This window comes from Scyliorhinus canicula, chromosome 27 (genome assembly GCF_902713615.1).
Source record: "Scyliorhinus canicula chromosome 27, sScyCan1.1, whole genome shotgun sequence".
In the NCBI taxonomy this organism is placed as follows: domain Eukaryota; kingdom Metazoa; phylum Chordata; class Chondrichthyes; order Carcharhiniformes; family Scyliorhinidae; genus Scyliorhinus; species Scyliorhinus canicula.
Window position 1 is genome coordinate 8,717,088 of NC_052172.1, and position 24,788 is coordinate 8,741,875.

At 45.2% G+C, this 24,788-nt stretch overlaps 1 protein-coding gene across 1 annotated transcript in view; it reads right to left on the reverse strand.

Moving 5' to 3' along the window:
• Positions 1-24,788, reverse strand: part of LOC119957898 (ryanodine receptor 1-like) — a 463,450-nt gene that overhangs the window by 125,469 nt on the left and 313,193 nt on the right. Inside the window, exons 65-71 of the mRNA XM_038786087.1 lie at positions 23,556-23,637; positions 20,541-20,671; positions 15,792-16,112; positions 14,307-14,547; positions 12,224-12,311; positions 8,415-8,507; positions 3,085-3,102 (exon numbers count right to left, since the gene is read on the reverse strand). Of these exons, the coding sequence (XP_038642015.1) occupies positions 3,085-3,102; positions 8,415-8,507; positions 12,224-12,311; positions 14,307-14,547; positions 15,792-16,112; positions 20,541-20,671; positions 23,556-23,637 (974 nt within the window). The remainder of the gene's footprint in view (positions 1-3,084; positions 3,103-8,414; positions 8,508-12,223; positions 12,312-14,306; positions 14,548-15,791; positions 16,113-20,540; positions 20,672-23,555; positions 23,638-24,788) is intronic.

Consider the following 24,788-nt stretch of genomic DNA (forward strand, 5'->3'; position numbering starts at 1 on the left):
GTATAGGCTTGTGCTACAAAAGCAACGACAGTTTGATGTGTTCCGATTAAGTTAACAGTAAATTATTAGCTTCACCGAGAAAAGCCAGAGCAATGCGGGTGCATGGAATAAATAGTTCGAATTTGGCTGGGGCTGCATAACGTGGAAGATTAGTTGCTGCAGATGTCACCTTCCTCTTTGCTCGAGTGAAATTAGATGTAGAAAAGACGCACTGGCCAATGGGGCGGGCAGTGAGCACTTGAATGTCCACCTCCCTTTTGTGCAATCCCAGGCTAAAAAAGGTGATTAGTGTCAAAGTGACACTTTTAGAAATGTAAGGGAAAATGCTGGAAAATCTCCGCAAGTCTGGTAGCATCTGTAGGGAGAGAAAAGAGCTAACGTTTTGAGTCCAATGACTCTTTGTCAAAGCTAGCAGACAGAGAGAGCGGGAAATATTTATACTGTGGAGTAGGAATGAAAGATGAGTCACAGCCACAGAAACCCAGGGAAATCGGGTGCTAATGGCCACAGAAACCAAGGGGAAGAAGTGCTAATGGCAGTCGCCAGGGAGGACATTTTAACAAAAGACCCTGCTCCCATGCCCACATGTCTGTTCTTGGCCTGCTGCAATGTTCCAGTGAAGCGCAACGCAAACTGGAGGAACAACATCTCATCTTCCGGTTAGGCACGCTACAGCCTTCCGGCCTGAACATCGAATTCAACAACTTCAGATGATCAGCCCCACCTCCACCCATTTGTTTTCATTTCATTTTAACTGTCTTTTACCATTTCTTTCTTTCCTGCACCTTTCTCCTCTTTGCTTTCCCTCCCCCCACACCTACAGTTCATCCTCTGACGTTAGTTTCCCTGCTGTTTGACCTTTCACATCTTTTGTCCTCTCTGGGGACTGCCATTAACACTCTTTCCCCTTGGTATCTGTGGCCATTAGCACCCGTTTCCCTGGGTTTCTGTGGCTATGACTCATCTTTCATTCCTACTCCACAGTATAAATATTTCCCACTCTCTCTGTCTGCTAGCTTTGACAAAGAGTCATCGGACTCGAAACGTTAGCCCTTTTCTCTCCCGACAGATGCTGCCAGACTTGCTGAGATTTTCCAGCATTTTCCCTTTCGTTTCAGATTCCAGCATCTGCAGTAATTTGCTTTTATCCACTTTTAGAAATGTACTTAGCCACTCAATGGCTTGGCAGCCAGCAACTGAACGTGGGTATTTTGAAAAATGTTGTTAAAAAAAAAAAACTTGTTCTTCAGGAATCAGGGGACAGGAGTGCTCCTAGTCATAGCCAGCCCCTCGCCTGGGGTCCATGTCAGCTCCCTCTGCCGAGATTTACCGATAGGCCAGTGATGCAGGCAACCCAAGGCTTTCCAATTGTGAGCATGGAATTATGGTCAGGGTTTGGGTTTCACCTTTTGCAGTGGTGTTTTAAATCTACAGCTTGCGTCTTTTTCTTTTTGACAGGGGAGAAATACAAACAATGGTGAATCTGCTGTCCCCTTTACAGGTTCAAGCCATTTTCTTTTTCATTAAAGTCAACCTTGTATCATGAATAGATATGACAGTGTTTCATTTCAGAGAAGTAAAAGGAACAAATGTGTAAATATAAGGGGAAGTTTATGAATTTTGAAATATATAAAAGCTTATAAATTGATGCCGAGCTCTGTCATACAAATAGCCTGATTCATAAATCTGACTTAGTGGTGAAAAGTTGGTATAGTAGTTAAATAATCTCTTTCTTCAGACTGAAGACAAATCATCCCCTTTGCTGTAGCAGTGTAGGAACAGGCCACAGAGAAATGGTTACATCTTTTATTTTACCTCAAATGTTTTTCTGCCCTAGGGAAGAACTGTAGTTGAACTATTGTAGTTGCTTAGCATCGCTGCGGTGAGAGATATGGAGTCGTAACATGGGAGTGTTCTGAATTCTAGCAGATTATAGTCTTGTTTCCCATTCCGTCCTGTCATCAGAATGAACGTTATAGCTGCTGACAGTGGAGATCGGCCCAAGTGACACGCAGCACTCTGGGTTAACATATCTTGTTGAATAATATGACCATAGGGTTGGGCCTTGGGTTACCAAATAGTTACCTGGTCAGGAGCATGAAATTAGTTCCTGATTTTTTTTTTATGTCATTCAGTAATTCTGGGGCGTTATTTGGTACAAAAAAAATTCTAAGTTTTGGTGCTAAAATATTAACAAACACTGCAAATATATTGGACGGTTTAGGTTGATTAATAATCAGCAAATTGAAATGTTCTGGTGTAAGGTCATCAATCTGAAAGGCTAACCGTGTTCCCTTAAATAAACTGTCTGACTGATTTTGGAGTATTTCCAGCATTTGCCGTTTTTATTATAAACTGAATTGCAATCTTTGGTCCCCCAAGCCCACAGGAATGAATGTAGGAGTGAATTTATTTTAACGTCGGACTGCTGAATCAGGGATTTTGTATCGTCTGATATTTACCCGTACTTATTTTGGTCACTGGCAATAATTTCGAACACAGGCATTTGTGAGGTAAACACATTTTTTTAAGAATAAACCTGACATGAAAAACATTGTAATCTTGCTAACGGATGAAAGCAACGTGCTAGCGCTGACAATTAAGGCATTCATCAACACCTGCAAGTGGCTTTCGCATATCGTAACAGGTTTCATCTTCCTTCCAATCCATTAATCAATAATGGGTGCGGAGGGCTGTTCAAGATTTCACAGAGCTATTCTGCTCTTGCTTGGTAGTGGCTGATGGCTCTAAGCCCAACATTGTACAGCAAGTCACACTTAAGTCTATTCTGTCACCAGTCTGAAGTTGGCTTATGTTGGCTGCTGAAGAACAATTTTTTTTTGGTTTCCCAGAGCAAATTTAACCAGCGAATGGCAGCGGCCTTCGGTCAATCTAAATGGTAAGAAATGCAATGGCGCGTCGTCTTAAGCAATAAAACTCTGCCCGAGTCCATGAGCCTGGTGATAGAAACTAAAACAGCATGGCTAATCAGAGGGTCTTAGCAGGAGAATCTGGGACGATAGCATCAGCAGTGCAAAGCTAGCTGCACAGCGAATGCACAGTTACATCATCATGCCCTCTGACCTGTCCATCCTCTCCAGCCTATTCAGGCAGACACGACCGCAGATATCAATATGCCAGAAAAAAGATACGAAATTAGCAGATTATTAGTGAATTCACTTATTTCCAAATCACAGCATAAGTATTGTCAAATATGGCAAAATATCAAACCTATACAGAATACAAACCTGGACGGAGTACATGAAATACAAACAAATCTAGTTAGCAACTTTCACTGAAAAGACAGAAAAACATTTCTGGCTGGATGGGTTTGTGGGACATCTGGAAACGGTGAATTCCATTAATACCCAACAGGTAAACGAAAATCATACCCTAGATTTCAAATTCAATGCAAGTTAATTTCTGATGGTCAAGTTGCAGGAAAGTTGCCACATCGTTCATTCCTCAGTAGGAAATTACAGTGCAACAGTCCATTAAATACAATTCCCGTACCAGCCTCCCCGAACAGGCGCCGGAATGTGGCGACTAGGGGCTTTTCACAGTAACTTCATTTGAAGCTGACTTATGACAATAAGCGATTTTCATTTCATCTCATTTCATAAATAGTCAAAGGGGGAACTATTTCAGTAGTTTGATTTCGAGCGGCCCATTGCTGTAGCGATCTCAGTCGATCGATTATCGATTCTAAACCTCACACTAGTGGAATGTACAATCTTTTCTAAAGCAACGGAGAATGTGACTGTGCCGAATGCTGTATTTTATTAAAAGACAGCATGGCTTAAGGCAAATTTGTTAACTATAGCAGGAACAATAGCTTGCTGAAAGGAGTATTACCTAAAAATGTTGATTGATTTCTCATATTGCACTAATAATTACATGGTTTAAAAAAAGCCTTTAGAATATCCAATTTTTTTTTCCCAATTAAGGGGCAATTTAGCATGGCCACTTCACCTACCCTGCACATTGTTTTGGGTTGTGGGGGTGAGACACGGGGAGAATGTTCAAACTCCACATGGACAGTGATCCAGGATCGAACTCAGGTCCTCAGTGCTATGAGGCAGCAGTGCTAACCACTGCCACCATGCTGCCTGAATAATTACATGATTATATAAACATGAAGGGGCAGCAGGGTAGCATGGTGGTTAGCATAAATGCTTCACAGCTCCAGGGTCCCAGGTTCGATTCCCGGCTGGGTCACTGTCTGTGTGGAGTCTGCACGTCCTCCCCCTGTGTGCGTGGGTTTCCTCCGGGTGCTCCGGTTTCCTCCCACAGTCCAAAGATGTGCGGGTTAGGTGGATTGGCCATGCTAAATTGCCCGTAGTGTCCTAATAAAAAAAGTAAGGTTAAGGGGGGGTTGTTGGGTTACGGATATAGGGTGGATACGTGGGTTTGAGTAGGGTGATCATGGCTCGGCACAACATTGAGGGCCGAAGGGCCTGTTCTGTGCTGTACTGTTCTATGTTCTATGTTCTATATGCACATATCTTTGACGAACACACAGCTGATTCCTTGTGAATATATCTGCACGGTAGTTTTGTTAGAACGGCTGGAAAACCTAGGGACTAAAGGGGATAGCCCTGAAAATAAATGCTTGTATCACAATTGCAATTAATCCTTACCCACTGACTGCAGAGTAGATGATACATCACCTTCGTGGTACAAGCTTATTTGTATGAACTGTGCTTGCAGCCAGTGCTAACCAATCTATTCATTAAGCTAGATGCATCAGCGGGGTACCCAGTTTGTAGTACCACTTCAAAGCGAGCAGATGAGGGGGTGAATGCTGCTGGATAAGGGGCTTAGAGTCAAAAGAAAACAAAGAACAACATAGCACAGCAACAGGCCCTTCGGCAGTCAAAAGTCGAGGCTGAAGAGGAGAATTTCCAAGAGCTCTTTCCAAGAGCCGGTGCAGACTCGATGGGCCGAATGGCCTCCTTCTGCACTGTAAATTCTATGGTAATCTATGATAATTAGGCTGTGGGGGTCAATGCCAGTGGACAATCCCTGATACAGTGCCGAAGAAATTCAACAACCTCACATGAGTGACCAAGATCAGCGAATGCATTGTGGAACGATATTTCCTATCAACTGCACCAATAGCTTCAGCCACTGCTCAAATCACCACACTCCCACGACTCAACTAGCAAGCTTCACTATTGGTAGAGGTAAACAGGGCATCTTGGTCTGGTGTACTGCATATCCTGTTCCACTTGGGAAATCCAAGATGCTTTTCCTGGACGGAAGAACCATATGTCCAGGAAGTTACATCAGCTAAAGCATTGGGTTTTGGAGCTCCAGCAGAGCTGGCATCACTGCAGTGGATCTGAGGTGGAGAGCTCTGTGGATAGCATATTCTTTGGATGGAGTCAGCTTGCAGCTTACGAGAGTGTAGGCAGAGGGGCAATCAAGAAGGAGCAGGCAGGTAGTGCTGGTTCTTAATAGTATTATTCACCTGAAATTTCACTCTCCAACTGGTGTTTGGTTCTAAACACTTCCAAGAATGAGAGCTCATCTGGCGGGTGCAGCAAGAGCTAAACACCCACAGCGCCACATCAGGAAGCAGAAATCTGCGGATGCTAGCAATGTGCAATAAAAACAGAAAATTCAAGAAATACTCAGTAGTATAGGCAGCACCTGTGGAGAGGGAAACGGAGTTGATGTTTCAGGTCGAAGATCTTTCATTGGAACTGGGAAAAGTTAGAGATGTAATAGGATTTCAGTAAGGTGTAGGGACGAAAGGAAGGTCTGCAAAATGACAGAAGGGTCAGTCTTCCAGGGCCAAAGGTGATGGGGCAAGAAAACAAACAAAGAAACAAAAGATGTGCCCAGAGTTTACGGCATGAAATAAATGAACTCAGTACTGAGTCTGGCAGTGCCTAATCGAAAGGTGACGTGCCGTCCCTCAAATCACTTAGGTAACTGGATTCAAGGAAGATTAGAAATATATGCTCAGTGCCTCTGTAATTCCTACTCTTACTTCCTTCAGTATCCTTGGATACATCTCATCCCCGGACAGGCGTCGGAATGTGGCGACTAGGGGCTTTTCACAGTAACTTCATTGAAGCCTACTCGTGACAATAAGCGATTTTCATTTCATTTTCATTTCCAATCCTGGTGCCTTATCAAGGTCAATTGCAGACAGCCTGTCCAAAACCACCTCCTTATCAATATGAAACCCTTCAAGTGCTTCAACTACCTCATTTTTCATTATCATCCGAGCAATATCTTCTTCCAAGGCAAAGTAATTTATCTGGGTCGGATCCATTCATAGCCCATTGAAAGGATCTCTCCATTGCTCGAGAACCAGCTGTGTCCCCACCCAAGATGTTTCAGGACAGTTACAACACTGGCATATTCCCGGCAATGAGGAAAATTGTCCAGGTACCTGATCACAATAATCAGGACAAATCTGGCTTACCATCAATCATCATCATTTGAAAGAAGGGTTTGATGACAGGGCTAAGGTATTGTCCTCGGCCCAACCATCTTCACTTACTTCATCAAATCACCTTTCGTCCATCGTAAGGCCAGAAGTGGGGATGTTTGCTGAATACAATGTTCAGTCCAATTTGTTACTCCTCAGACACTGAAGCAGTCGACATTCATATGTAGGAAGCCTGGACAACATTCAGTCTTGGGTTGATAAGTGACAAGCAACGTTCGCACCACAAAGTAACCAGGCAAGGACCAGCTCCAACGAGAGAGAATCTAATCATTTCCCTTTGACATTCAATGGCATTACCATTGCTGAATGCCTCCTCTATCCACACTGAAACTGAATTGGACCAGCCATATAAATACTACAAGAGCAGTTCAGAGCCTGGGAATCCAGTGTCAAATAACTAACCACGTGACTTCCCAAAGCCTGTCCACCATCTATTCGGTGAAAGTCAGGACTGTGAGGGGATATGTTCCACTTACCTGGGCGAGTGCAGTACTAATCATTCAAGAAATTTGACACCATCCAGGACAACGCAGCCCCGCTTGATTGGCACCCCATCCACCGCCTTAAATACCCACTCCGACGCACAGTGGAGCAGTGTACATGATACATTGCAGCAACTCACCAAAGCACCTTCTAAACCTGTGACCTCTCCCACCTCGAAGGACAAGTGCAGTAGAAGCATGGGAATAGCCCCCCCCCAAAACAAAATCCTGGAATTGCTTCCCTAACAGCACTGTGGGTGTACCTACACCAGGGGACTGCAGCGGTTCAGGACTCACCATCACCTTCTCAAGGGCAATTAGAGATGGAGCAACAAATGTTGGGCCTAGACAGTGATCTTGTGACAGAATTTAAAAAAAAATTAGGATGGCCATTGCTGGGATTACACCCAGAGCAGGGCTGAAATGATTGAAGTTGACACTATCCCCATATCGGATCCTCCTTTTCCATCACACTTGCCCTCGTCCCACATTCAGAGACTGCACAAAGATGCAGAATGCGAATGTATCCAGTGTGCATTAAACGCTGCTATCTTTTAAGGTAACTATTACTACTCCAGCACTGCAGATGTGCTGACCTGAGCCCGATCTTCAGAATGCTTTTCCATTTTGATGTGTGCAAATGAGTCCCCGCCCGGAATGACATGATTACAACCGAGTTCAAGTTAACTTGCTGAAGTGAACAGCTCTTAAAATTTGGGGAAAAGGAAACTTGGGGCCGAAATTTTTCCGGGCGTTCCGGCTGGCAGGACCTTCTGGTCCCGCTGACGGCGGCACTCCGCCGCGGATTGCCCGACGGCGGAGGCTGCAAACAATGGGTAAACCCATTGACAGCGACTGGACTGGAGGACCCCATATCCTGCCAATGGCAGTCACCTCCACAAAAGATACTGGACGCGGGATGTGGAAGGGGGAAATCTGCGAGGAGCCTTGTCACTGTAATATTGGTGATTATTACAGCATCTCCATTGAGAACATCCCACAACTGCCAGCAGCCAGGAAGTTAATTTTACTGCAATAAGATAAACATCTTGAAAACAGGAGGTAAAAAGTTACAGGGCTACATGTTTTAAAAGTATTATATTAATCTGAGTAAAAAAGACTGTTTAAAAAAAATATATATATATTTAAAATATTTGCAAGAAAAATGTACAATCAACGACCTCCAGGTTATTGAGGTATTATGGCATTTCACAATGAAGTCAATGAAAAGTCATATTGGGGCATACTTAATTATAGCAAATCACATTAGATACGGCAAGTGGATGAATTTTACTGAAGAAATGGACAAAACCGTGATTCAGCCAACCCTATTCACTTCATTTCACCGTCATATTGCATTGCAGCATTATGGATGGATATAACATTGCATAAAACCACAGAGTCTCTGCGAAATGGTGCGTCCGTTGTGGAAACAGAGGGCCGGCAGGGTTAAGTTGGTGTCTTACCTTGGACATCTTGCTTTTGCTATCTGCAGTGAGAAATGACATGTTGTTGATTTCATTTTGCACCACAAAGTTCTGTTCTTCTCGTTTGAAATTCTGAGAGAGAAAAATAAAGTGTTGAGGGACAGAAGGGCCAGTTTTCAGCTACCATTTAATTCATGGAACCATCTATGCCCAGAATAGTACTAACTTGCAAGGAAGATGAAGCATAAAGTTTTAAACTGCACTTCTATTTGTTTTTTTTTATAAACAAATTCAAGAGTACACAATTCATTTAAAAAAAAACATTAAGGCCCAATTTAGCATGGTCAATCCACCTACCTTGCACCTCTTTTGGGTCGTGGGGGCGAAATCCACGCAAACAGGGGGAGAATGTGCAAATTCCACACGGGATCGAACCTGGGACCTCGGCGCCGTGAGGCAACAGTGCTAACCGCTGAGCTACCATGCTGCCCTACTGCACTTCTATTTGGATGATGCATGTACCCTGAATCCTACCTAATTAGGTGTTTCTACGACATCTTCAGTCCTAGAGCTGCAATCAACTTAAAGTACTCAGGCAAAATATCTGTGTTGTGACTTCACTCTCTAATTACCATCATCAGTCCATTATTCTTTGACCAGTAAGTCAATTAAGTGCAGGGTTGAATGAGACAGACTCAGTACTTGACTTGGCTCTGAAGTACAGTCAATTATTGTGTCTGTACAGGGAAACCATTAAGAATCCATGTGGAATTAAAAGTGACGATAAACAGGAGACAGAAGCATACTGATTTACCTTTTGTTGGAGGTATTGGAACAAACAATATTCCAAACACAAATCTCTGACATCAGTAAAGCTGAGGTCTAAAGAAATTCTAACGACAGACGAGTTATAACCCAGGTTTGTCGACATGGTGTCCACAAAACCCAACAAATTGCAATATTTCTCTGTTGGTAACATTCGTAGAATCTCTAAAGCACAGAAGGAGGCCATTTGGCCCACAGAGTCTGCACCAACTCTCCAAAAGAGCACCATACCTAGGCCCACTCCCCCGACCTATCAACGTTACCCCACCTAATCTGCACATCTCTGGATAGTAAGGGGCAATTTAGCATGGCCAATCCGCCCCACCTAACCTTCACATCTTTGGACTGTGGTAGGAAACTGGAGCACCCGGAGGAAACCCACGCAAACACGGGGAGAACGTACAAACTCCACACAGTTACCCAAGGCCGGAGGAGAAGGCGGATCCCTGGTGCTGCAAGGCATTTTTTTGAAACCGTTGGAAGCATGTGAGTGGTAATTAAAGTAAGGGACGGAGTGACGTGCGAATCTAAACTGTGTGTTGTAATGAGCCGAGTAATACTTAACATAGATCGTTACATAAGGTTATTTAGTAAGTATGTTTATAGAACAGGAGTAAAAGATAAAGGTAAAGTCGCCATTGTCCCAGGTGACCATAGGCTGCTTTCCCCTTTGAGGGGAAGAGCTGACTGGTTTAACCTGAGGGTCACCACACCTCAGGCGAGGGGCAAGGTTGAGAAGGCGGGGGCCTTCATGAATACCCTCAGCCGCACTGCTGGCCTCGCTCTGCATCACGAACCAGCATCACGAACCAGCCAAGCGAGCTAAACTGAACAGAAGTAGATTTGGATGCATTGTTGTGGTTCAAAGGAGAAGATATGCAGGGTGAAAGAAAGGTGTTGCAGGCAAAGTATGGATCGTGAGAGTTTGCTTTTATTTAAAATTTTTAAGAAATAGAGGGTGCGATTTAATGGGGCAGAAACAGAGTCCTGTTTTGGGCACGCTTAGCGGGTGTATCTTGGCGCCAGCAGTGCCGGGAAAGACACAGCTATTTAATGACACTTTGCCATTTTTTCTGGCCATGGCGAATAACGTCTCGCCGAGACTGCGCTTACATCATTTCCTGGACCTTTATGGATTTAAAAATCTACAGGAATTGCTGAACAGATGATTAGCTCTGAAGGCAGTTAAATGAAGATTGTGTGGAACTGTCTTAAAGCGCCAGGGAACGGGGTCCAATTCTGGCCTTGGGTAACTATCAGTGTAGAGTCTGCACTTTCTGACCGTGTCTGCATGGGGTTTCTCTGGGTTTCCTCCCACAGTCCAAAGATGTGCAGGTTAGGCGGATTGGCCACGTTAAATTATACCTCAGTGCCCAAAGGTGTGAAGGTTAGGTGGGTTTATGGGAGCGAGGGCAGGGAGTGGGCCTAGGTATGGTGCTGTTTCAGAGGGTTGGTGCTGGCTCGATGGGCCGAATGACCTCCTTCTGCACTGCAGGAATTCTGTGCTTCTGTTGGTACTGTGCGAAGCCATTGCTGTGTTGCAGCGTTGATTTGATTTTATTTCATTTGTTTCCCACTTCTTGATAAACGTTACTTTACTGTAAAATCATCACATGTAGTCGGAGATATCGGGCTGGATTCTCCGATGTGGAGACTATGTCCTGACTTCCAGCGTTTTGAAGGGGGCGGGGCATCGCAAAGCCCCTGATTTAGGCGTGGATTCTCCGGCCCAACGCGATTTTGGCGTTGGGAGACCGCAGAATCCCACCCAAAGTTTCTGGATTTCAAAACGTCTTCTCGTGCAATCTAAATCGCAAAAACAAACAAACGTGAAGCAGTTCCTTCAGGTTTCCCTTGTGGGATTTGGACAGTTCAGCATTTACCATCAGCTGTGCCTTAACAATTGGAAAACAGGCCGAAAACAATGATGGTTGGTGACTAAGATTCAATGAACTGGGGTGGTTTCAACAGGTTATAATCAGCATGGTAGCATAGTGGTTAGCATCAATGCTTCACAGCTCCAGGGTCCCAGGTTCGGTTCCCGGCTGGGTCACTGTCTGTGCGGAGTCTGCACGTCCTCCCTGTGTGTGCGTGGGTTTCCTCCGGGTGCTCCGGTTTCCTCCCACAGTCCAAAGATGTGCGGGGTTAGGTGGATTGGCCATGCTAAATTGCCCGTAGTGTCCTAAAAAGTAAGGTTAAGGAGGAGTTGTTGGGTTACGGGTATAGGGTAGATACGTGGGTTTGAGTAGGGTGATCATTGCTCGGCACAACATCGAGGGCTGAAGGGCCTGTTCTGTGCTGTACTGTTCTAAAGATGTAGCTCCCATTCAAGGCGGAACATAGAGTCACACTTGACAATTCTGGGCTCATTAGCTTGATCACAATAATCATAATCAGGAATATATGAGATTAATAGTCCAAAGTTAAGAGTGGAAAAGTACCTCTACGGAAATAAACTATTACGCCAGCCCTAACAGCTTCAGATAGGATTATTCATCGACAATGTTCAACAGCCACATTGACAGTAAAGTCTTATGATGTGTACCTAGACTTCCGAAATACCTATCTTGGAAAATGCAATTCGTGGTATTAAGTTGTATAATTGTAAAGAAATGGACCGATTTCTACTTGTATTTCACAAACCTGTCTTCAAACCATTTTCTGATGTCCACTGTGCTTCAGATAATGCCAGAGGCTGTTCATTTAAATAGAACCAACAGCAGAAACATTATTTAAGCCTCAATCAAACACTCAGGAAACGATCTTCTGAAATATGCTTTTATATCTTCAAATTTGGTGCAATGTGTGTGAAATACCAGTTTGAAGAATAGATGCAGATTCCAATGAGAGTATGAAGATGTGTTTTGCACTAAGTCTTTGGAGCAGGTTTTTAATATTGTATGATATTTCTTCACTGGAAAATGCATACGCTAGATACCAATCGTATACGACAATTAATGTGGAAAACAGCACCGTGTAGAGCCTCAATCTTGATTCAGTTTGATGAAGATTGTATCACCTACATGTGACTTTGACCACAATATGAAGATGTCCCCCACCATTCTGAAGAGTTCTTCAGCATCAGGGTCTGGTTCTGTTAACCACCTGGCCCTGTGAATACAGACAAAACCAAAAATAACAATGCAGAGAGATGTGATATGTTTCGGCAAGGGAAAAAATGTATTTGTTAAACGAGGAAAACGTTTGTCCAAAATGAATTGGAAAGCGGTGTTAAATAAAATTACTGTACAGCTTTAACTCTAGTCTACACAGACGCTATTAACTGCGGCCGGATTCTCCAATCTGCATTCGCCTGCCACTGCTCCGAGCGACAACAGACAATTTGGCGCTCAGCCAGTTCACTCCAGTGGGACAGGGTAATCCCGCCGGTGTAAACGGAAGGAGAATCCCGGCCCGGCTTTATTTCCTCGTAGCCAACCGCAAATTATTACTTGATAAATGTGGATTGATGACTTTCCACTTAATGACCGACAATTGTTGTGCAAATTATTTGCAGCATATTTCACTGCAGTTGCTCAACCTTTAGTTCAGATTACACTAACATTGGGAAAATCTCATGTGCTCAATAAAATAGCTCACTTTTGTACTATAATATTGCTGCTCTTGGTCTAGTCAGAGCAGAAAGCAGAATTCAAAAGTCGACGGTTCAAACAGATGCATTGTTGTTGTTTGACACAGTCCGATTAGGCAATTACGACCCACCATGGGAAGCGTAATAGTCTTAATAATGTTCTTCAGCCATCATGTTTTTAGGGCAGGCTTGGTGGAGGAGTTGGGTCTTATACTTATCCATCATTTTTGTATGCTGTGTGAAGTACAGGAGACCCAGAGGTCCTGTTGAATTCAAAGGCAGGGTCTCTTTCAGGTGCTTTTGACTATGTTTCCCAGCTGGCCGTCAGCCAGACTGAGAGGCCGACTTGGCGTGAAGGCCTGCTGCACTAGACCATAACTGAAGACCTGAAAGGAGGGCAGACTTTGGAGTGGGCACATTGTGGCTCCCCACTCCGAAAAGAGATTGATATAGCAGAGTGGGGATCGGATGGGGTGCTGAGAAAATGTGCAGGGCGAATGGGATGGCAAACAAATTGGTCTGGCTGTGATTAGTGTCGGGGATAAGGTGAGCTAGAGAAGACAGTGGGTAAAAGGGAGGAGGAGACGACATGCTGTGAGTGGTGCCCGATTGTGAGGAGGGAAGCAGGTAAGCTAGAAGGGCCATGGGAAGCATTTGAAATCTTTCCAAGTCACAAGTCATAATGTGGAGATGCCGGCGTTGGACTGGGGTGAGCACAGTAAGAAGTCTTACAACACCAGGTTAAAGTCCAACAGGTTTGTTTCGAATCACTAGCTTTTGGAGCACTGCTCCTTCATCAGATGCATCGCGATACAATTCACAAGTGTAATTGAAAAGACACTTTGCTGATGGATCAGATTTCCGAGTCCCATTCAGCTGTTGGGTTTCTTGAGGCCCAGGAAATCCAGCCAGCAGACATCAAAACTCAAAGTTAAACTTAAAGGTAAACAGGCAAATACAAAAGGTCGTGAATGTAGCCCAGTCCATCACGCAAACCAGCCTCCCATCCATTGATTCTATCTATAATTCCCGCTGCCTCGGAAAGGCAGCCAGCATAATTAAGGACCCCACACACCCCGGACATGGACCTTAATCCGTCAGGAAAAAGATACCAAAGTTTGAGGTCACGTTCCAACCGACTCAAGAACAGCTTCTTCCCTGCTGCCATCAGACGTTTGAATGGACCTACCTCGTATTAAGTTGATCTTTTCTCTCTACCTTGCTGTAACTGTAACATTATATTCCCATTCTTGGTACAGCATGCAAGAAACAATACTTTTCACTGTCTACCAATGCATGTGACAATAATAAATCAAATCAAATTGAAATATTTTAATGTTGGATTCGCCTCAGGAAAGGATGTTAGACACGAAGGCCCAATCCTTCTGTTAAAACTGGAAGTGGCTGCACTGGAGGTGCATTTCCCATTTTGAAATGTTACCAACCCCTCCCACCCTTCCTGTGGGGTTAAATTAAAATCCAAAACGTTTGACATTAAACAGCGGCATAGTCACCTATTATTGTCCACATAGCGAATCAGCAGTGGATACAATCCGTATAAATCGCGACAGAGAACAGAAAATTCGTCTCGAATTAGTAATTCGCTCTCCACGGTGTCACCCTTTCCCTCCATGCGCAGTTGATCCTCTTCGGCCACCACCTTTCCTGATCTCTTCCTTAACTTTTCCATAGTCGGGATGTAGTGGGATTTCAGCAGCTCAGGTTTGGCCTTGCTGATAATTGGCTGTGCAAAAACTAGATGGAGTGAAACAAAACATGTGCGAAGAAAGAGATCAATTGTCTTATGTGATATGTTCAAATCATTGGTCTTGGCATTGTACCTTTTTGCATACAAGATTGATTCATACCATCTAACACAGAGGCCCCCATATACTGGGGTCGTTGGGAATAGATTTTGGGATTGCGAGCTCAAGTGGCAGTAACTGTGGAACTCGAGTTTTGATAGCTGCAAGGCCATTTTCAATGTTAAGTTTTGTTTCTGACGGTGGGTGTGGCTGACTTGCCTGTTTTCTGAGGCCGGATTGCTCCTACCCCAGACTGTAAAAAGGTAAATCTTTGCTTGTTTTCAGGGCAAATTCAACTCAAGTCTCTTGCCCCTTCCTCCCCCACCCACTCAACAACTTTGCAACCTATCCAACCATTCACCCCATCCAAACCCTCCCCTTTGACCAATCAGAGTCGACCTGTCTGCTTTGAATCTGAACAAAACTGCGCAGCTAACTGTTCCATACTGCATTCTCCATGGCAACACCCCCCACCAATCAGAGCCCACTTGAAAATGAAATGAAATGAAATGAAAATCGCTTATTGTCACGAGTAGGCTTCAATGAAGTTACTGTGAAAAGCCCCTAGTCGCCACATTCCGGCGCCTGTCCGGGGAGGCTGGTACGGGAATCGAACCGTACTGCTGGCCTGCCTGGGTCTGCTTTAAAAGCCAGCGATTTAGCCCAGTGAGCTAAACCAGCCCCTTGCCAACAATCAGCACTCTCTTCTCATGCGGTATAAATTGTTACCGCATTACAATTGGGATTTCGTGCAAGCTATCCCGGTGAGTGTAAGACAAAAAGCTTAGATGGCAAGGTGGCACAATGGTTAGCACCAAAAACCCGGTTCGATTCCGGCCTCGGGCGACTGTCTGTGGAGTTTGCACGTTCTCCCCGTGTCTACATGCGTTTCCTCCGGGTGCTCTGGTTTCCTCCCACAGACCAAAGATGTGCGGATTAGGTGGATTGGCCGTGATAAATTGCCCTTTACTGTCCAAAAGGTTAGGTGAGGTTATGGGGATACGGCAGAAGATTAGGCCCCGGAAGGGCCCTCTTTCAGAGGGACGGTACAGACTCGATGGGCCGATTGGCCTCCTTCTGCACTGTAGGGATTCTCTGATTCATACATGGCGCGTCTCCCCTCGAGTGAAACATAGCAAGTTAAATAATGACTCTTTCTAAGTATACAACATGTTGTCTCGCTTATCACGGTACCTGCAAGTCTTTTCATCCACGATGCCTCATCAATACCCAAGTTGTTGACGATGATTTTCAGAATATTTCCCAGCAGGGCATTGAGGTGTTCAGAGGTGACACTGGTACAGCATTGTTGGTCTTCCTCGGCATAATTCTCACACCCATGTTCCCACCATCGGGGCAGGTAGTTACACAGCATGGGAAGCGTAATTTCAATAACATGCGGCATCTCAGTGTAGCGGGCACCAGACTCGGCGAGATCATTAATTTCTTTCATGAGATAGTCCAAGTCAGGAATATCTGAACACATTTCATGAACGCTGCCTGGCAAACCCAAAACTGTTGAGAGAAAAGATATTAAAATTCAATCAGTTCTCTGAACATAATGGTCAACTTAGTGTTTAAATACAACTTAAGAGCGATATTCTATATTCTTTCCTTCAGTGACTCAAGAGCATTCCAGAGGTGCCTAAGCCATAGAGAAAGACACGTGTGCACCTGAGTGAACTTATTTCATTGGTGACGATGGGGGAGCTAGAATTAGAGCACCCCGAGTTAAGACAAGGGAAAACTCCATCAAGGTTTGTACAGCTGGATACAAAGTGAATGGAGAACTGGACTTGGCTGTAATGCCTTTTAAAGACAATTAACTGCTGGCTTTCCGTGCCACACATGGACAATATCCGCATGGGTGAGGTAACCATGGTTACCTCTATGGACCTGGATCACAGTCAAGAGTCAGAAGAGGAGAGAGGAAACTTAGCAGAGAAAACTAGTAAATGAAGAAAACGTGTCACAGGAAAAAAAAAATCAGAGGTGGGATTTCCGAGCAACCTGCCACATGTTGGGCGGCAGTGGAGGAAGCCTGTTATTGGCCGGGAACAGGACCTTCTCATCCCGCCATTGTAAATGGGGTTTCCCGTTAATTGCACCCCTCGCTGCCATGAAACGCCCGGTGGGGATGCGTTGTTGGCGGGAATAGAAGATCCCGCTGGGATGAAAAGCTCGGAAACTCCTCCCCCGTAGGGGAGTGTAGGAAAGTGAGGCTTTAATTGATGAATTACTGTTTTTAAAAAAAAACCTACTTCAAATTCAAAGACTTCAGGAAAACCTAGATGCTTCCTTGATTTACAATACAGGTCGCATTGTGTGACCTGCTAGAGCTTTGCACACTTTGTTGGGTCTAGGGATTGATGTTACATCCTCGAGTCATTCCCTGGGGTACATAAGATAGGTAGCTAGCAGGGCTGGGGAGCACAGGCAGGGCCACAACATACATTGGGGAAGGGTTGGGAACTTTTGCTGTGTGTGGTATCTTGAAATAACGATATGGGCAATAAGAAGTCAAGTTACCAGTAGTGCTGGAGTCTCTTTGCATCTTTCGATCTAACCATTTTAGCCCGATATAATAGCTATAGCATAGAAATAGTCCATTGAGCTCAAGTGATCCGTGTTGCCCCACTTCACCAAACCCTATCATATCCTTCTATTTCTTTCCCTCTCATGTACTATCCAGCTCCCTGTTAAGTGCAGCTATGCTGTTCACCTCAATTGTTCCGTGAGGAAACAAGTTCTACATTCTAATTGCTCTCTGCGTAAAGAGGTTCCTCTTGAATTCCTCACTGGGTTTACTAGTGACTATCTTATATTTATGAGGTCTTGTCCTTGGCGGGATCTGCCGCGAGGAACGTTCATTGACTTTTCGGTGGAACCAGGAGAGGTCGATGGTTGAATGGGGTCTGAAAATCCCGGGCCTAATTTTGTATTCCCCGGCAATTGGAAATCCTTTCTCTACATCTATCTTTGCAAACCCCTTTACAGTTTTAAAGGCCTCTATTAAGTCAGCCGACAGACACAGTCTCCATCTGTTCGGTATTCTCTGACAGTTCTACACTCTCAGTTCTGGTACTATTCTTGTGTATCCATTTCACACCTTTTCCAGTGTCTCCCTTTTTGTTTTTTAATATGGAGACCAAAAATGATCACATCATTCTGAGCATAATTAATGCAGTCTGACAAAAGTCTGATACAAGTTTGACACAACATCTCTATTTACAATTCTCTTCCTCTAGATATAAACCTATGTTTTACTTGCAATTTCTATGGTTTCGTTAACATGTGTTCCTACTTTTAATGATTAGTGAATCAGAATGCCTAGATCAGTAACCCATTTTGACTCCTATTTTCTAAGATTATGCGACCTCTCTATTTCCCCTGCCAAACTGCACCGCCACTCATATTTGACTGTATTGAAGCTAATTTTGCATTTACTCGTCTATTCCCTGAATTTGTTATCTTTTTTTCTCAGCACAAAACAGGCCCTTCGGCCCTTGATGTTGTGCCGAGCCTTGTTCGAAACCAAGATCAAGCTATCCCACTCCCTGTCATTCAGGTGTGCTCCATGTGCCTATCCAATAACCGCTTGAAAGTTCCTCAAGTGTCCGACTCCACTATCACAGCAGGCAGTCCATTCCACACCCCAACCATTCGCTGAGTAAAGAACCTACCTCGGGTATCCCTCCTATATCACCCACCTTATAGTTATGCCCCTTGTAACAGCTACATCCACCCGAAGAAATAGTCTCTGAACGTCCACTCTATCTATCCTCCCTCATCATCTTATAAACCTCTATTAAGTCGCCTCTCATCCTCCTCCGCTCCAAAGAGAAAAGCCCTAGCTCCCTCAACCTTTCCTCATAAGACCTATCCTCCGACCCAGGCAGCATCCTGGTAAATCTCCTTTGAACCCTTTCCAATGCTTCCACATCCTTCCTATAGTGAGGTGACCAGAACTGCACACAATACTCCAAGTGTGGTCGCACCAGGGTCATGTACAGTTGTAGCATAACCCCACGGCTCTTAAACTCAAGCCCCCTGTTAATAAACGCTAACACACTATAGGCCTTCTTCACGGCTCTGTCCACTTGAGTGGCAACCTTCAGAGATCTGTAGACATGATCCCCAAGATTTCTCTGTTCCTCCACATTCCTCAGAACCCTGCCATTGACTCTGTAATCCACATTCAAATTTTTCCTACCAAAATGAATCACCTCGCACTTATCAGGGTTAAACTCCATCTGTTGCCTGAATAGTTGTACCATCCAATTTGGTGTCAGGTGCAAATTTTAAAATTGTACTTCCCGAGTCCAAATCACTTATTTCGAAATGGAAATGTTGTCTGCTGTTAAATACTGGTAGTTACTGCAATTAGACTTAAGAGAAAAGATTCTGAAATTTAGGGCAATTAAAAACAGTTCAGAAGAGGAGCGATTACTTCACACTGAGACAGTCTTTGCTTTGGTGTAAAAAAAATGTAATTGTTGATTTTCCTTTCAATTATATAGCTGATGTATTAAAATGCAACAAAAGGGCATAATTATGTTATTGCACTAATGACGGGAGTAGTTCCTGAACATTTATAGGAAAACTAAGTCAATAAGAACAACAGAAAAATATTTCCCTCCTTGATGTTTTGGTTCTACTTGAACACAGCAACACAAACATTATGTTGAATTTCCAGAGATGTCACAAGACAGGATTTTAAATAATAGCACACACTCTATATATCGCTTCCCATGTTGAGACGTTTCTAGACTGATTCTCAGTTTGAAACAATCTGGAAGCTGCCAATTTTTTTCCCTCCTTGCTTCTGGCTTTTCTGCATGGTTCGGTTTTTATGAACATTTGGTGATTTGTACGTTGGAGATTCAGGTGCAAGAAATAATAATAACAATGACCTTTTATTGTCACAAGTATGAAGCTCCTGTGAAAAGCCCCTAGTCGCCACATTCCGGCGCCTGTTCGGGTAGACAGAGGGAGAATTCAGAATTCTCAGCTGGTACGGGAATTGAACCCGCGCTGCTGGCCTTTACTTTTGGCGACATCTTATCGTTAATTTCATAGAATTTAGAGTGCAGAAGGAGGCCATTCGGCCCATCAAGTCTGCACCAGCTCTTGGAAAGAGCACCCTACCCAAGGTCAGCATCTCCACCCTATTCCCATAACCCAGTAACCCCACCCAACACTGAGGGCAATTTTGGGCAATAAGGGCAATTTATCATGGCCAATCCACCTAACCTGCACATCTTTGGACTGTGGGAGGAAACCGGAGGAAACCCACGCACACACGGGGAGGATGTGCAGACTCCGCGCACAGACAGTGACCCAAGCCGGAATCGAACCTGGGACCCTGGAGCTGTGAAGCATTTATGCTATCCACAATGCTACCGTGATGCCCCAAACCAGCTCTCTAGCCCACTGAGCTAAACCAGCCCTGAAATGATGGCCTTGTTCTACATCACAAACCAGCTGTTTGGCCCACTGAGCTAAACCAGCCTAGAAATGCTCCGCATCATAACATTTTGGTGGATTTTTGTGCACTTCCAGATGTGAGATTTTTTGGTGTTGGAAAAGCAAATATTTCCTCAAATCGGGCACACAGTGACAGCATCAAGCAACGCGACACAGACCATAGCATGCCTAAATGCAAAACAAGGCTTGCTAATCAGTATAGAATTAGCAACTACTGCGTGCCGTGGGCCCGTGTGCAGTTAGAACACTGCTGAATCTGCCCTAGTTTGTTTCATATGGAATACTTTTGAGGCAAGGAAATAGATACCTTTTACTTATTAGTTTGAGCAAAGTTTGAAACAAGATTTCAGACCTATTTGTTCATTTATATTTTCGCTCTTTCATTAATTCTCCCCAATGAACAAATCCACAAAATACAAAGAGCTATAATAAATGCAATAGGGTTTCAGTACTTACTGGCTCTCTCCCGTGGCGTCTTGGTGTTGTAAACCGAACATGCATTATGTTCGTTTAGATGATGCTCAAGGAACGCCACAGGCATCGCAGCTGCAAGTTGGGCAAGGCATTCGCCCAGAGAGGGACGCTGCCTGTGCAAAAGGACCAAAAGGTTTATAATCAAAAACCTTCTGAAAATCTTTAGTAAAAGAATACAGTGAGTCTAAAGGATTATATTGCAGCTTCTATATTACAGCCATATTAAAAATAATGGGAGTGAAGATCAGATTGTTACACTATAAAGCTGCCATGGTAGCGGAGGACCAATACATCTGGATGTGCAGCGATATATGACAGCTGTAATATCTATCACCACCCATATCTTTTGATAATTGGAAACAATCATAATTCAGACTGGTCATTAGGAAAACATACTTGTCAGATGAAGATCCTTTCTGCTGGTATGATCGCAGATTATTTATTTGTGGGCTCATTCTGTCAGATATGTCATATTGAGCAATGAAAACAATTTGATTTCACCAGTAAAAAAAATCTACACAGCTCATCGTATTAGAAGCCAAGCTGTGCATCTTCACCATCGAGGGATTGGTAACGATAGAATCTCTACAGTACTTGCAGACAGAGGACATTCAATCCATCGAGTCTGCACCAGCCCCGCCGAAAGAGCACCTTACCTCGGCCCAATCTCCCACCCTATCTCTGTAACCCCACCCAACCTTTTTGGGACACTCGGGGGCAATTTAGCATGGCCAGTCTATCTAACCTGCACATCTTTGGAATGTGGGAGGAAACTGGAGCACCCGGAGGGAACCCACGCAGACACGGGGAGAATGTCATCAGAGGTCAGAATCGAACCCGGGTCGCTGGTGCTGTGAGGCAGCAGTGCTAATTCACTGTGCCAAATGACTAATAAATCCAAAATCATAGTCTTCTTTGACCTGTGACCATATGTCTGAAATTCAGAGCATGAGAAAACAGAGCTGAGCGACTCAACTCTGGAGGTGACCACGGAGGACCAACTCGGTGAAATCTGCATCAAGCAAAAAATAAATAATCATGAATCTGCTCGATTACACCTGGCAACAGTGCATAGCAGGTAACTATGAACAGCGGGCCTGTGATTTCCTGCCGATAGCCGAGGCCCCCACAGGAAGCATGCATTTTAAACTGGTCTGTGTGCATCCGGAATCCAAGTCATGAGAAGAGATTAAGGAAGTCAGGCTTGATCCCTTTGTAAAGGATGACCTTTGTGGTGGGGGGAGGGGAGGGGGGTGGGGGGTGGGGGGGCACGGTAGCACAGTGGTCAGCACAGTTGTTTCATAGTTCCAAGGTCCCAGGTTCGATTCCCGGCTTCGGTCACTGTCTGTGCGGAGTCTGCCTGTTCTCAGAGTGTCTGTGTGGGTTTCCTCCCGGTGCTCCAGTTTCCTCCCACTGTCCAAAGATGTGCAGGCTAGGCGGATTGGCCATACTAACTTGCCCTTAGTGTCCAAAAAGGTTGGGTGGGGTTACTGGGCCACGGGGATAGGGTGGGCGTGGGCTTAGTAAGGGTGCTCTTTCCCAAGGGCTGGGGCAGACTCGATGGGCCGAATAGTCTCCTTCTGTAAATGCTATGATTCCTTGGAGCAATATTAAGGGCAGCACGGTAGCATTGTGGATAGCACAATTGCTTCACAGCTCCAGGGTCCCAGGTTCGATTCGGGCTTGGGTCACTGTCTGTGTGGAGTCTGCACATCCTCCCCGTGTGTGCGTGGGTTTCCTCCGGGTGCTCCGGTTTCCTCCCACAGTCCAAAGATGTGCAGGTTAGGTGGATTGGCCATGATAAATTGCCCTTGGTGTCCAAAATTGCCCTTAGGTGTTGGCTGGGGTTACTGGGGTAGGGTGGAGGTGTTGACCTCGGGTAGAGTGCTCTATCCAAGAGCCGGTGCAGATCGATGGGCCGAGTGGCCTCCTTCTGCACTGTAAATTCTATGATATTGAAAAATGGGTTACGACGGAAGCTGATAAATTTGTCGGGGCTAATTATTCACCAGAGAAAATCGTCAAAGTTCTTAAAGATGCAAATTAAAAATTTGTCGGCAAGGAATAAGGTCGTGAAATCAAGTAGCATTTTCATTCACAGGGTAACAAGCTTGAAGAAAATGTAGCCAGAGGACATCACTGAAGTGGGCTTTGTACATCAACTCAGGAGCATAGCTAGAGACAAAAGGGAGTGAAAGTTTATCAGGAGAGGGTAACTAGGCAAGACTGGTTACTTCAAAACGGACAGCCTGACTTGACCAACTGTTTTTCCTATTGCCCCTCCATAAGTGTGACTTGACGGGCGCGATGCTCCGCAACCACGATGGGTGGGAGAATAGCGGGAGGTCCGCTCCCGCACATCCCGCTATTCTCCCACCCCCCGCCCCCCCCCCCCCCCCAAAATGGCGTGTCCGGTTTTGCGACACGCCGCTCGGAGAAACACGGGCCGCCGTCTCTGGCCCGGGTGGGCCGAGCAGCCTGCCGTTCCCGACGGCGGCAACCACACCTGGTCGCTGCCGTCGTGAACATGGCGTGCCAGGTAAGTTTGGGGCCTAGGGGGGGGTGGATCGGGGATCGAGCACCACGACCGTGCTCGGGAGGGGACGGGCCCGCGATCGGTGCCCACCGATCATCGGGCCGGCGTCTCAAGGGGACGCACTCTTTCCCCTCCGCCGCCCCGCAAGATCAAGCCGCCACGTCTTGCGGGGCGGCTGAGGGGAAGGACGGCAACCGCGCATGCGCGGGTTTGAGCTGTCCAACCCGCGCATGCGCGGCTGACGTCATTGGGCGCCGCCGCCGCGTCATTCTTGGCGCGCCGTGCCTTGAAGCCAGGGACAAGGCCCGGCCACCGAGTTTCCCGGTACGGCCCGCCTATCCCCCCGGGGAGGGGAGAATGGGGGGCCGGGAGAGGCTTCCGACGCCGTCGTGAACCTCTCCGGGTTTCACGACGGCGTCGGGCCTTGCGGAGAATTCCGCCCGACATGTCAATTTGAATACCTTTCCACATATGTATTCTTTGTGGTTCCCAGAGAATAAATGCTGGACAAAATTCGGTAGCAAGAGACTTGAACATCATCCACTGAAAAATAAGAATGAACAATTTTAACACATAGCTTTCATAGGGGTATAAATATAAACAGTTCTGTTCCATAAAAAATATCTAGCTCACTTATTTCTTGAGGACATACCAGAGTTATGTGTTTTATAATTAATCAAAATTAAGAGTGATATATTTTTGTCACCAACTAGAAGGTAAACTGTTGGGAGTGGAATGAATTTCAATAGAATAAATATTGGCAAGGTTTTATAAAGGATAGGCAATCTACTTTGCCAATTATCACACCTATAATGAAAGATACTGGCCGGAACTCCCTGTCCGTTGGAATTATCTATTCCCGCCAGCAGTGCTGGGAAGTCCCATTGACATGCAGGAGTAGAAAATGCCGCCACGAGCAAACAGCGCACCGCCGTGAAACACGGGGCAAGGGGGCCGGAGAATCCAGCCCTATGTCAGTAAAGTTTCGGAGATGGAAATACACGCAAAGTGCAGCAAAAGCGGATAAACGATCCTCCAGCAACTTCTGCCTCCCACTGTGCATCACAAAAGCCTGCGGCTGTTTCCATTTCCCTTCGCCTGCCCAATCCATCCTATGCACCTCCACTTAAGTTTATTGAGCCAGTGTGGTTAGCTGATCGGCACCCCAGCAAGGATTCAGAAATAAGCTGGCCCAGTCTCTGCAGAACAAATGAAAATACTTCATCAGTGTTTCACTGCAGCTAATAGTGAGTCTGCAACAGGACGTAGACGAGCTGGTGCAATGGACAGACCTCCGCATCAAATTTCACCAGCCGGATTAAGTGTAAAATGCTGCATTTTGGTAGGAAGAGTGAGGAGTGGCAATACAAATGACTAATGGAAGCAGGATCAGAGAGAATTGGGGCTACAAATCATAGAAACTAATAGAGTAGGTGGAGAAGTGATTAAAAGGTTACCCAGAATTCTGAAATTTATACAAATAGGGGCAGGGTGTACAAAAGGAAGTTCTGATGAGCATTTATAGAACACTAGTTCAGTCTCAATTGGAGTATTGGGGGTGATATTGTAGGGCAGCACGGTAGCATTGTGGATAGCACAAACGCTTCACAGCTCCAGGTTCGATTCCCGGCTTGGGTCACTGTCTGTGTGGAGTCTGCACGTCCTCCCCGTGTCTGCGTGGGTTTCCTCCGGGT